Source organism: Triturus cristatus, chromosome 4_2 (genome assembly GCF_964204655.1).
Source record: "Triturus cristatus chromosome 4_2, aTriCri1.1, whole genome shotgun sequence".
NCBI classification, from domain to species: domain Eukaryota; kingdom Metazoa; phylum Chordata; class Amphibia; order Caudata; family Salamandridae; genus Triturus; species Triturus cristatus.
Genome location: NC_140586.1, coordinates 239,369,876 through 239,383,741, shown reverse-complemented (window position 1 = coordinate 239,383,741; position 13,866 = coordinate 239,369,876). Strand labels below are relative to the sequence as shown.

The 13,866-nt window shown below is 42.2% G+C and overlaps 1 protein-coding gene across 1 annotated transcript in view; it reads right to left on the bottom strand.

The window, feature by feature from the left end:
• Positions 1-13,866, bottom strand: part of TRIOBP (TRIO and F-actin binding protein) — a 422,974-nt gene that overhangs the window by 339,863 nt on the left and 69,245 nt on the right. The window contains exons 4-5 of the mRNA XM_085601384.1: positions 11,509-11,605; positions 7,820-7,964 (exon numbers count right to left, since the gene is read on the bottom strand). Of these exons, the coding sequence (XP_085457510.1) occupies positions 7,820-7,964; positions 11,509-11,605 (242 nt within the window). The remainder of the gene's footprint in view (positions 1-7,819; positions 7,965-11,508; positions 11,606-13,866) is intronic.

Here is a 13,866-nt window from a genome sequence, read left to right as displayed (position 1 = left end):
CTCACTTCCTAGGACGCACACCACACGGTCTTCCCCTCATCACTTTTCACCACATCCACCACAGTATCTACCACCAGTATATTACTCTTAATATCAACTCTCCACCAACTAGCTACAAGATGCTGGGCCCAGATCTGCTTCCACTCATCACATACACAGGTCTCTAGCACCATATTCACACCCAAACAGAGACATTACCACCACCCCTTCTGACTATCTCTAACCCATAGCAATTCCCCCATCCCTAACCTTAAAGTTGACCTGATGAACAATTGGTCAACCCTGAGGCACACAACAAGACATCTACAACTTCCTATTCAAATTTATTGGCCACATACCAGGCCTCACTGATCACTATATTAGACAATCTCCTCTCTTCTGGCTATAAAAACATAGTGAAGAACAAAGAAGCAAAACAAGGACAGGACCTTCCTACACCAAAGTGTCCGATATTACATTTCCATCCTTTGAGTGCAGAGGGTCCTGATGCACCATTCCCCGTAAAGGGTCCTTTACCTTTGGCCAGCCTGAATGAATTCTTTGAACTCCACCTTAAGATAAAAGCCAATACAATGCTGATTGCAAGAGTCTTTAATTTGTGGGCCAACAAACTTGATGGAAAAATAGCTGCCGACATCCACTACAACATGCACACCACCTGCTTCAAACAAATGGTGTGTGGCCAGACACACAGAGCTAGGTATACATAAGACCTAATGTCCACATATAAACTTGAAACCACTAAACTAGCGGTGCAAGCCGAAGTATGGTTGGATCACTCATTTGTTGCACCAACCATACAACCCAGCCTGCAGACTCACTACCAAACCACACCTCCTCCTTCCTTATCATACACTTAACATATATAAGCGCAAAGATGTTCGAGTCTCCCTATAAAGCCTCTAAAATCGAAAGCCCCACACCAGCATATCCAGAAACACTGCTTGACAATCTCTACCTCAGCATATGTTTTTCTCAAAACTCTCTGCCCCAGCAATCCCAGAATTGGAGGGTGGGTCCCATATTCACCGAAAAAAGTATTTCAATGAGGAACTTGCTGATCTGAAACACAGCAAACACAATCTGGAACAGATATGGTTTAACATTTAGAAGGCAGCAAACTAGATCAATAAAATCCTTAATTTCTAGAAGTAATAGACCCAACGGGGATCTTAAAATCTCACCCCAGTACATTCCATCAACATTGTGAAAACCTCCTTGAGTTCTTCGAGGCCCCGACTGCCAAAATCTATAAATACATTGTCAACTCTCCAGATGTGATCTGACGCCTAGTCCATCATACTTTGCGCTCTGCAGTCCCCCGTCACTTCTTCCACACTAATAAAAATAGCATAGGTTCTCAATCTGGCCACCAAACCAGAAGCATCCAAGTCTCCATCCATCCAAGGCCCCACAGCACGTCTCAATCAATTCTCTCTGCTTGTGGCAGACACAGCTAATCTCATCAATACCTGCCTTCTGTCCAATACAGTCCCTGGCGCTCTGAAATACACCACCATCACCCCATCATGGAAAAATAATCTGCGGATGGAAAAAGGCTGGCTAATTACTGACCTATAGCTAACCTCCAAGTAATCTGAAAAGTCATGGCGAGCTTAAATAGGCAGCCTCAAGGTTCTGTGGAATATTGCCACCTCCTCTGCAACAAACAGTCGGGATTCCACCCCTCAAGGGACATAGAAAAGGCCTTGCTAATAAGAGGGATGAGCTCCTATTTCTTTATATGGGGACAACAAGACTGATATTGAACTCCTTGACTTGTCTACTGCCTACAACAGTCTACACAACACAATCCTACTAGAAGGACTCAAACACTGGATAAGCGTATCAACATCCACACTGCAATGAGTCGATTTCCCCTTAACAGACAAACAGTCAGGATCAGATCAGTTGAATCCTCCACATGCGTCTTCTCTTCACATCCAAGTATGCCTACTGGCTCCGATCCCCAAACAAAACCAAGGAAACTTCCCAATGTACGGTGACAGCACACAGCAGAAGCACGCAACTTCTATTCAATTACATTCTGTAGGAAGGAACATGGACATACGGGAGGATCCAAAGGACCTCTCCCAGTATTGCTTCTTAAAACTTTTTGTTTGCTGATCACATAAGGCCAGGACTGGCTTTATAGGAATGTGGTGTGGCAATGTGAAGCATTACAAGCAAATTGCAAGGGAATGGATATGTATTTGTGTAGAAGCAAGGAACAGTAGAATAATAATAGTGCAGTCTAAAAAGCCAGGTGAAAGTTGCACTGTCAAGCTAGACTTAAATAAACATCCATGTAGGGTAATGACTTCACTCCTCCTATCTGAGCTGCTACCAGAGCAAAACACCATAAATGATCTAGTTATCTAAGAACCTTTAATGGCATTACAACGTCTTTCTGTGGCCCTGAATTGTCACGCTCAGGCAGATGGATAAATAAATAAATTGATGACAGTTGTGTGGAGAGCAAGCACATTTGTCTGGCCATACACCACGTCTGACCAAACAAAACATGTACTCCTGGCTCCCAACATCTGGGCAGAGCAAAATCCCCGCTCTGGTGATGCTCACATAATTGTATGGCTGGATCGTAAAAAGGGGTTAACCCTTTCCGTGCTCATGACGGAACCACTCTGTCATGAGCCACGGGTGCGCTGTGCTCATGACGGAGTGGTTCCGTCATGCTGCGGCCGTTGGCGGCCGCTCCCCCACGCGGCGCTAATTCCCCGCCTGTGCGGGTGATTAGCGCAGTGGGCGGAGACGTGACGGAACCACTCCGTCATGAGCACAGTTCACCCGTGACTCGTGACGGAGTGGTTCCGTCACGAGCACAGCGCCACCGCAACTGCACCCCAAACCCCCCCAGCGCCGCGGCGGAATTCCTGCCGCGGCGAAGGGGTTAAGGAAATCGCCATCTAATTATTGTCTAACTGTGTTATTGCATTCATATGATAGAATGCTTGCAACATTGTACTGTGTAAATTAGAAGGATGTACGGAAACTAATGGCCATATCCTTATTAATTAAACAGAATTTATAAATGGAATGCCTACAAAGGCAGTCTGTTTTGCTGCAGTGCAATTAATTAAAACCTGTGATAAGGATAAAACCCTGGCACTCTATATGTTTTGCATATTTTTCTAATGTGCTTGATCATAAGGACAAGTAGTATTCAAAGTCAAAAAGATCATTATTTTGGCAATATCAACATAGGCCAAAAAGCACGTTATTGCAATAAAATACAATACATCATAAAATCAGTTAAAACATTTGAATATACATTCCAGGATCAATTAACAATATGGTGCCAGAAATTAATAGGACATTCTTTTCCTAGCACAAATTGCTTTACAGATGTAAGACGCAAAATTAAAACATATAGCAGGGAAATCCATGGTATACAAAAGGCGCATTGCAGCTGTATGGCCCTTAATGTTGTATGCGATAAAAATGGGTTTTAAAAAATGCTTCCTAAAGTTCAAATAAAAATGGCAGAAAAACATAGAATGCAAAGAACTGTTTAGAGATTCCGTCGCATGGGATGGTGTACAGTGCTCAACCACAATCTGGTCAGGGCAGAAAAATGTTGTGTATTTGTCACACAGGCCAGGTAGGGTTGAAAGCACTTGGGTAAAGCATAAGAAAGGTATGTTGCCACAGTCTGCTTCATCACATCTACAGGCTCTCCTTCTTGCCCTTGTATCAAACAAAGCAGCCATCATTGTTGATTTCTTAAGCGTTAGGATCCTTGCTGGGTGTTACAACCAGGAAAAACCAAACACCGACCTAAGAGTGCTGTTAATAGAGGAAAGCCAAAGGCTACTGAGGACATGATCTAGTGTTAAGCAGTCCTGTATGATTACCTTTGAGAATTTGGTCTCAGATTTGGCCCAGATAGAGCGCCACAAAGAAATGGGTGTGGATGACAATATATCATCCAGATGGGTCAACCCTGCTTCCCTGTGTAAAATAGAAGATGATGCAGAGGGAAGGCTGCATAACAAATGCAATAAAAGGGCGTTTTCCTCAACCTGTATAGTGTTACAGGGCGTTGATATTCAATGCAATTCCAAGAAACCCTGGTTAATGCCCGACATTCAGGATATCTACTTAAGATTAACTTACATACTATTAATCTAAATGGAAAAAATTGACACAGCAATAGATCATCTTGAAAATCTGATGTAGATCCATACTTCCCCTTGATCTATATTGAATACCCCTATTATAAACAGCCGCAGCTCTTAGAAAAATGAAATTACAAAAATGGGGTATTATACTCTGCCACCTGGCAACAACTATTGAAATCCAACGAAGCACATGGCTACCCATTAGAATTAGTGTAACTGGTGAATCCATTCTAATCCTAAAAGAATATTAAAACAGGGTTGCATATTGACACATTTATCATTTAGCCACTATATAGCACTCTTAGACTGGAAAGTTTGCATATTTCTTTCATGACATTTTCAAAAGATATTCTTAAATGTTGAACTTAACAACCATTTGTTTACAACATGTCTTAAATGCACTTTTGTGATAATAATGATCTGCTAAGAAATATAGCTAAGACCAAGGTGCTGACCCTCAGCAAAAAGCTGCAGAAAAAAATGATGGATTTAATTGAAATATGGTATAATGTGAAATTTGTCTCACACATATCCTATGGGGCTTCGCACTGGCATCTGAAGACCATAGAGGGAAAATATTGATAACAATACAATTGAGAAAGAAAAAAGCAATGCCTGTTCCAGCTATTATGTTGGAGCTAGGTATACTGAATTTAAAAACAATTATCAGAATATAGATTAATTACATAATTGACTTATTCCATAGTTTTGTTAAATTTATTCTGAATAATATATATATATATATATATATATATATATATTTCTTTTTTTTTCTTTCCTACTTGTGGTCGCCAGTAGGTAGTTATAGCTAGGACCTATTTTCCATAGGAAAAGCGTTTTTGATTTGCCAATATCTTTTGCGCCGGTTGACGAATCTTCTCGAAATTTTCAAAATGAATGGCCCGCTACGATCAGCTCCTGTCTTGAAAGTTTCGGGGCGATTCATCAAGCGGAGGCTGAGAAAAAAAGGGGGGGGCCCAAAATGCGTTTTCCCCAAGTTAATTTTCAATGGAAAACTTGGAACAGGCTACAGCCCGAATTGCTGAAAGGAATTACACCAAATTTGCCAAAAAAAGGTAGCTCTTGGTTCATAAAGCAACCTTTTTTTCAAATGGTGTAAATCCGTTCAGTAGTTCCTGAGAAATTTAAAAAAGTAAACTTTCGATATCTGAGCACCGAGGAGGAGTCGCGAACCCTCCCGGGAACGAGCTACACTCTGATTGGCTGGCAACACTCTAAACCAGGAAGTGTTGGCAGCCATCTTGTGACTCGGTGACCGAGTCACAAGAAAAAGGGTGAAAAAATGATGAAAAACAAGAAAAGGGGGCAGGGTAGAAACACCCTGATCCCCTAGGCCTGCTCAGGGGGTCCCTGCCCAAAAAAGCATAAAAAAAAACACACTAAATGGGCATAATTCGCGCTGGGTTCGCGAATCCCACTCTTCATTTTAATGAGTCCCCGGGTGGGCCAGGTCCGGGGGCAATGCCACAATTGAATAGCGGGGGCCCGCTGCAGCCCCGGGGACCCCCACCTCCCTGGGGCCATGCTAATTATATGGGGGGCACGCCCCCCCCCCCCGCAGCCCCAGGGACCACCACCTCCCCGGGGCTTCTTTAATAGGTTGTGGGGGGCTCAAAGACCCCCAAACCCCGGGGACCGCCACCTCCTCGGGGCACTAATTATTCAAAGTCGGGGGTCCGTTACGGTGAATATATATGTTGAAATGTCAGCTAAGCAGTTTAAATACCTAAGATGGTTCACAGTGGCGTGTGGCCTTGGAATAAATGGATGTTAAGAGCAAACACTCTCATTCAAGATTAATCTTCAACATTCTACGAAGTACAGAGCTAGAATTGGTGCATAGAAACAGACATGCTAAAGTATTAGTCAAAATAACCAAATTATATTTCATGGATGAACTGGCGACATTCAAAATATTTCTAAAATCTACATTTTGTCTTGTGCCTTCTTAAAGCTAAGAGTACACGGGCCCTAAGCTCCTACTTATTGTGAAACCAAGGTTTATGTGTATTTATCTTAGAGTCCACTTCCGCATAACAGGGCCACCAAAGACCCCTACGGAGTCTAGCAACACCTCAAGCCACTGCTGGAAAAAAGTTACGAGGAAAGTCGGGGATGGTAAATCACCAGTTTGGCTTGAATGAATTCTGGATACTGACAGTAAGCAGCGATGTGCATAAGTACCACAGCTGTAAATGCAAGTGTTTGTTTGACTGGTAGCCAATGTAATCTATGCAGGACCAGGGTGATGCGGTCCTTCCTCGGAGTCTTAGTGAGTACAATTGAGGCAGCATTTCCAACCAGTTGCAACTGGTCCATAAAATATGAGGCAGACAAGATAAACAGTATTTCATACTGGAGTCTGAACTGAATATGAGCATTCAACACTGGCATATGAAGGCTGTCCTCTATGGAATGCTGATTAAGTTCATTGAGGTTTTTTTGTGTTATAATTTTTTATTGACATTTTGAGAAAATTGCCTCATAAGTACAATAAAGTCAATAATAACTTACAATTTGAATAAGTTCATTGAGTTTTAAAGTGTCAATGACATGTTTCGGATGTGCTCGGTACCTGAACTTTAAGTGATAAACTGTTGTCGATGATGATACCCAGATTGCGAACTGCTTTTGAGGGAGTCGCACATGGCTCAATTACGGTGGGCAGCCAAGCAGGCATGTATCTTCTTGCCAGTTGTCTGTCAGAAGTTTTTCAGTTTTAGATGGATTTTGTTTAACCCATTCGCGATCTAGTAAATTGGAGACAGTTTTTCAATTTGAAGTTTGATTGACAGGTTCCGTCTTGGGCAGACATAAAGAAAGGACACTCCCATATGCTGCAGAGATGAAGCCAATGGGTGCATGTAGATGATGAATAATAGGGGCAAAAAATTGATCCATGAGGAACACCGTAGTTGAGTTATCTGGGGATAGTTCAGCATGGGTGGAGGTCCACCGATTAATACCGGGTACCCAAAAAAGATTTCAACCATGTTAAGGGAGTACTGCAGTTACCAATTTCCTCTAATTTTCGCACTACAATGGAATTATTTCTATTAACCTGATACTATCGACTGCCGTGTCAAGGGGGCAGGCAATATGCAGGAAAGAGAGTGGTGAAACTAAGCTATAGCACATCAAACTCTTTTTTTATGATAGAAAAATCCCATCCACTGTCCTAACCCAAAAAAGACAGTGTGTTTAGGAACGTTTTCTTCTCCACTAATACCAGCCTAATATATGTATGTGATACAGGGTGGGGGACACAATGGGAAGGAATGTAACTATCCACATTATGACTTTGTAGGTTTTCAACAACTTGCCAGTGTCTACCTCCCTATTCCTCCGCAAGGAACAAACAGGTTCCCATCCTCATTTAAATTTTTTTAATGAATAAATGGAAAAGTCAGTCTGCTGTTTTAAATCTTCACACCTCCTGAATCTATGAATCAGAGTCTGGTAATTATACCCGCTGTTGCCAGTTTTAGCCCATGTAAGTTCCATTTCCACTTTTAGGGGATGACTGCATGTCAGTAAAGACACCCTGTGGAAAATGACCAGCAAAACAACTAGAGTCTGCAAGCACCAAGGCGGATTTCTTACGACAACTTACCACAGCGAATGCAAGTGGATGGGTTGAACTAAAGAGCTCTTACCTTCTTTAGTGGTAGACCCTCTTCTGGCGTAGTTACTGGGACCCCACTTAGAGTCGCCATTTTGCGATCGCGTCCTCACTTCCACTTCTCGTCCGGGAGGCCACATTTCCTCGTCTCCGTCTGTTTCTGACAGCCAGGTCATTCCCTGAAGGAGTCAATGAAAAAAGCTGTAAGAATCGAATGGCGCATGTCAGAGTGCTAGTTGGACAGCGAGAGATGGTATCTTAGCATCCATTCCAAAGGGATTTTGTAAAATGGCTTGCTATCTCGATAGACTTTTTCTGATCGATGGCACACTAGCTCTTGCCACTTGAGACACTGCAGGAAATTTAATTCTAATGGAATTGTGCAGATGTGGATAGATGGTGGGGGACTACGAATTGTGAGAGATGATTTTGAAAGGGATGATTTGGAAGTGCTAGATGTTGGGGGGCTGAATAAGACAGGTGTTTCTGAGGGGATAGTCTGGGACAGAGATTTGAACATAGGTCCAGGAGGATGAGCCCCACATCAGATTTTCCTGGCATCCACAAATAAGACATTTTTATACAATGAATGTAAATTTAGATCATGTTTATAGTTGTTATCCTGAAAATATGCCATTGATTAGATTATAGGCTTGATGGAAAGGTGTAGGATCCACTAGATGTGATTAAATAATACAACAACATTATTGATTCAACAAATACATATCTCACTCAATATATAAAATGAAGCGAGAGTACATCCATGGTGGATCAAGATTCTGCATGAATAGGAAAGTATCTTATAGAAATGCAATTCAAACATATGGCCAATTAAATTTGATTGAGTAAGCTTGTATGTGTTGAAACACTTTATTTCGGCCAAGGGCTGTAAACGTTTGGCACACAAGAAGTTTTTTCAGTTGCCTATACTCGTCATAGTGTATTCACGTAATAAATACTTGTTAGATATGAACTAAAATTCAAAATGCAATGTATAAAAAATTCAACAATAAAATCCTCGTTAGTCGCAAATTAGAAACAATATTTACAGGTCGCTAAGTACTTCAGTGCATCCCCCTGTTGTATATACATTTAAAATCGGTTGGCAGTCTATATGGTACAATTAAAATCGCTATATAAAAGAATCAAAGTGCTGTTCCAGATAAAAAGTGCATTGTTTGTTGCAGCGTCACAGTTTTAGTCCCATTTTGTTTCTTACAGTCCCCACTGCAAACTGTAAACTTGTACAAAATAGCAGAACATTATTGTGCAAGTAATTATTTTCTAGGAGGTAGTGTGGCCATATGTAGATTACTGTAATGCCCTATCATGATAAAAAGAATAATTTTTCACCTAGCTGGAATATCAATTGAAACGAACGAAGATTGTTACAAGAGTATGTTCTCAATCGATTATGCAAATGTACTATAAGTTGGTCTGCCTGACTACCTGCTCAACAAACTTCAGGTGATCCAGAATGCTGTGGCCAGATTGTTACTTAACTCCTCCAAGAGGGCAAGTGTCAGGCCGCATCTCCGTGACCTGCACTGGCTGCCGGTGGTAGAGAGGGTGAGGTTCAAATCCCAGGTAATGACACACTCTGCCTTATATGGCCTTGGCCCGGCCTACTTAAAAGCAAGATTAAGTTTCTATTCTCCAGCCAGGCTGTTATGTTCCTCTAACAAACGTATGGCATGTGTTCCCAGGGTCCTCAAACAGAGAGCTAGTGGCAAGTCCCTATCTCGACTTGGAGCTGTGGCCTGGAACCAACTTCCAATGGCGCTTTGAGCTATCCTGTGCTCCAAGAATATTTAGGAAGAAGCTGAAGACATTTCTTTTCAGATATGTTCTCTCAAACTGTTCATTCTACCTTCAATGGCACGCGCCGGGACACTCCTTGGAGTAGCTGTGTGCGTTACAACTGCTAATAATAAATAAAAAAAAATGCACATGGTAATGTTTCGTGATTTTAGCTGGTTGAATATTTATTTTTAAAACGTTTGTTTAATATATCAATATACAAGTTTCAAAATAATACTATTAGCTGGCAGAGGCTTTTATCATGTATTGAGTTTGCCACAAATGCATTATGAATTACCTCTGAAACTAAACGGCTGTTAAAATTAAAAGCAGTTTTGCCATGACCTGTAATAAAACAGTGCCAGAATGTTGACTCCTTTTCACCCTAAGGTGAGCCGAAACAAATCACATAAAATTAATTACCTGCACATTAACTCTCTAACCCCGATCCATATTCTGTATGTTTGTTAATGCGTGGTATGAGTTATACCAATTTTCCTGTCCTGCATATTTCATTATTGCATAGTATCATTATTGATTGGCTCTCGTCTGCTGAGATATATTACAATTGTTGATTTTTGTAAATACAACAGACTGCTCATTCCCACAAGTCTTGCTTAGCGCTAAACCCTTAAAACCAGTGGTTAATTTGTAAACAAAAATAAGTGCCGGGGATCTCGTCAGGTGACAGCTTGCACGAGGCCATTTCTCCTGTTAGCGCCTAAAACAGGACCAACTCCTAACCATGAAAGGGGGGAATGAATGTGGCGCAATGGCCAAAGCTGTCGACTTGAGAGCTGGTGAACCAGGTTCGAGTCTCGGCGTCGGCTCAACATCCTGTGATTCTGGGCAAATCACTTAATCTCCCCATAAAAGAGTTTGTCCTTAACTGGTGCTTATAAAAAGCGCCAGTGTTGAGGATTAAGTGCCGGTGCTAAGCACCGGAAACCACCGGCTCAAATTAAGCACTGCTTAAAACTAAACAGTTAGACAATAAGGCGACTCTGGACTTCACACACACATAGAAAGTAACACATCATTTTGCAATGCAGACAACAATATCTCCACACCTGAGCAGAATCTTGTATTCCTGATCAGCTCTAGCAAACAAGTGGTTCACTGGATGTGCAGACAGTGGACTAGTGACTGATGTAGATGATTTTGAAGGAGAGCTGGCTCAGGGGGATAGTTTGCAGTTGTAGCACTGTTGACCGTGCAGTGGTATGCTCAGGTGTATCGATGTGGGAGAGACTGTAGCAGCACCAGGTGTGGATGGCCAATATGGCGTAAGCGTGCCATGGGTAGATTCGGGGAACATGATGCAGGAATACCGCTTGTGGGTTTTGATGCTGTGTGAGAGGTGACTTCGGTGGACCATGTAGAGCACGGACAGATAAGGAGTACGGATACTCGTTAGTGGGATAGCGAAGGAGTGCTGTCGGTAGAAGATGATGATGTATGCTTCTCTGTGGAGGATGTCGTGGGATTGCTCACTGGCAGGGGTGGTGTATGCAAGACAGTTGTAGACCCCAAATGTTGACTTCTCAATATCAGCCAGTAAAAACATTGACGGCAAGATATTGACTTGATGATGTCAACGAGGAAATTAAATCGGCACGTCCCCAAGTATTCCTGCCATGGCAATATTGTGCAAGCCAATATCTTGCTGTCTATATTATTGCAGCTTGATACTTTTGTATTCAATCTTTTGCGATACCGCTTCGAGACAGAGGTGGTCGGCAGTGCTGTTGAGTGCATGGGAACAAAGGCTGTTGTTAGGAGAGTAGGACATTTGATGGTGTCTGCGATGGAGGGACACTGGCTGTGAGGTGACGGTGTGGTAACCTGGAAGGAGAACATGAAGCAGATGCCCTTATGACAGAGGTCACCCCAGCATCTCTAAGCCCTCGCATCCTGTCTCACCTGTGAGGTGGATGGGTCTGTGGGGTCTCCGTGCACCCAGCTCTCATTTCCACTTAGCACCTGTGGATAATCTTGGGGATCTGACTGCTCCGGAAAGCTGTGAACGAGGAAAAGAGGATCATATGGAAAGCGTTACTTTCCATCAACATCCGTCGCCTTGAGCATATCCCAATCCTCTCCCACATCATTTTTCTCTCCCGCCCCTTCCTGCACCTTTTGTCTCTCTGTACCTCCGCTAACCTCTTCCCAACATCCCCTATTTCTGCCCATATCCCAGCCCCCTCTTCTCACCTTCTGACTTCCCCATGACCCTTTCAACTATTCTCTGTCTATCTGCTTCCACCCTCTCTAAGTTTGCCTTGACCCCTTTCTGCATCCTCTATTTCTCGCTCGGGTCCTGCCTATCTCCTGCACATTCTGTGTTCCGCGGGCTCTTTTCACGCACCCTGTGGCTTTCCCCCATGTCCTGTCATTTCCCGCACCCTCCGACTCCCCATCCATCCTTGGCCCTTTCCTTTGCTGCATCCTTATTCTATCTCCGCTCTCCCAGCCAGGACATTGATCCCTGTTCAGAGAAACATCCAATTTTTCTGTTCCCGAACCTTGCATACCGCGCCTTCATACAATATGTGATCCTTGTCAAACTACGTAGCAGCAATATGACACATTTTAATTAACCAAGAGTTTTCCAAATGGCACAGATGACAAGTGCAATGAAATAAAACCAGAAATTAACATTTCTTGTCGCTCAGACCTTTTTTTTTTATAAGAAGCATTTTACCCAGCAGTTAGGTAGCCATTGAAAGGACAGATGCAAATAGCAATTTTAAAGGGAATTAGGATCCTCTGCAGATTTTGTAAATAGCATAAATACATTTAGAATGTACGCCTGAACTTGCCTATAACCTCTGAAGATAAACTTTCCTCAGTGTTTGTTCATTCATTTTCCTCAGGATTCTGATAATGATCACACTTCTTCATATCATGAATTCCCCATATATTTCCTATTATCATATATACATGCTCTGTCTCATCATAAATTCCCAATATTTTAGGTGATCATGAAATCACTATCCACATTTAAGTTTATCAGGAATTTCCCTTATCAATGTTCAATATCTATTTAACAGATGTATGTCAGACATGAACATGCCACAATACTGTTTAACAGAAGTTTTCAACAATTCTGCTCAGCATTCATATTTGACAATTCAAATTTCTGTTCAGCATGAATTTCCTTTTTTTCTATTGATCAAACATATTTCACATTTTTTCTCAACTCATTATTTTCCTGTTTCAACAGAATGTGAATCTGGCAACTTTTTGCTCAACAGAAATGTCTCACTTTCATGTTGACGAAGAATGGCCATATTTCTACTCAGCATTCATGTTGGAGTTCTCTACCAGACATGAACTATCCATCTTTCTCCAGAATGTGGATCTAACAAATTTCCGCAGAATATGAGTTTCCCACATTTGTAACAGAAAATAAAAATCCAACACTATCTACACACCAATGTGGTCACAGTGAATTCAAAACATTTCTGTGCAACATTAATCTTGGCCATTTCTGATCAACACGAGATTGCTTAGCTAAGCCCTCAGAGATTAGTTCAGTGTGCTCTAAACATGGCGGCCCTGCACTGTGAAATACATTGCATTCAAACCTCCGGGTCTTGGTAAATTGCAATGGTGGGAAAAGGTTCATACTTCCTGGTGTGTCCGTAATGTTGGGTCAACTTCTGTGGGTAGCCTGAGATCTTCCTCTTTAAAAATGTATGGACACTGCGCTTTCCTTTACATTTTAACCTGGCCTCGATGTTGTCAGATGGAGTGGCATTTGGGTGTTTTGTGTGCTACCCGTTCTTCATGTACAGGCAGTCTGGTCACCAGTGGAGCACCCAATTTAGGACATCCTCATTCCTCACTCCTCATTTATCATCCCCACTTCTCATCCATCACCACTACTTCTCATCCCTATTTCTCATCCATCATTCCTACTTCTCAACCTAGTTCCTCCTCTGTAAATCTCATCCATCATCCCTACTTCTCATCCATCATCCCTACTTCTCATCCATCATCCCTACTTCTCATCCATCATCCCTACTTCTCATCCATCATCACTAATTCCCATCCCTCAACCCTACTTTTCATCCCTACTTCTCACCCATCAATCTTACTTCTCATCCCTACTTCTCACCCACCATCCCTACCTCTCACCCTTCATCCATACTCCTCACCCATCATTCATCATCCCTTCTTCTGATCCATCATCCCTACTCCTCATACATCATCCACCATCCCTACTTCTCATTCCTCATGCCTCAGTCATACACATTTTCAATGTTTTGAAACACG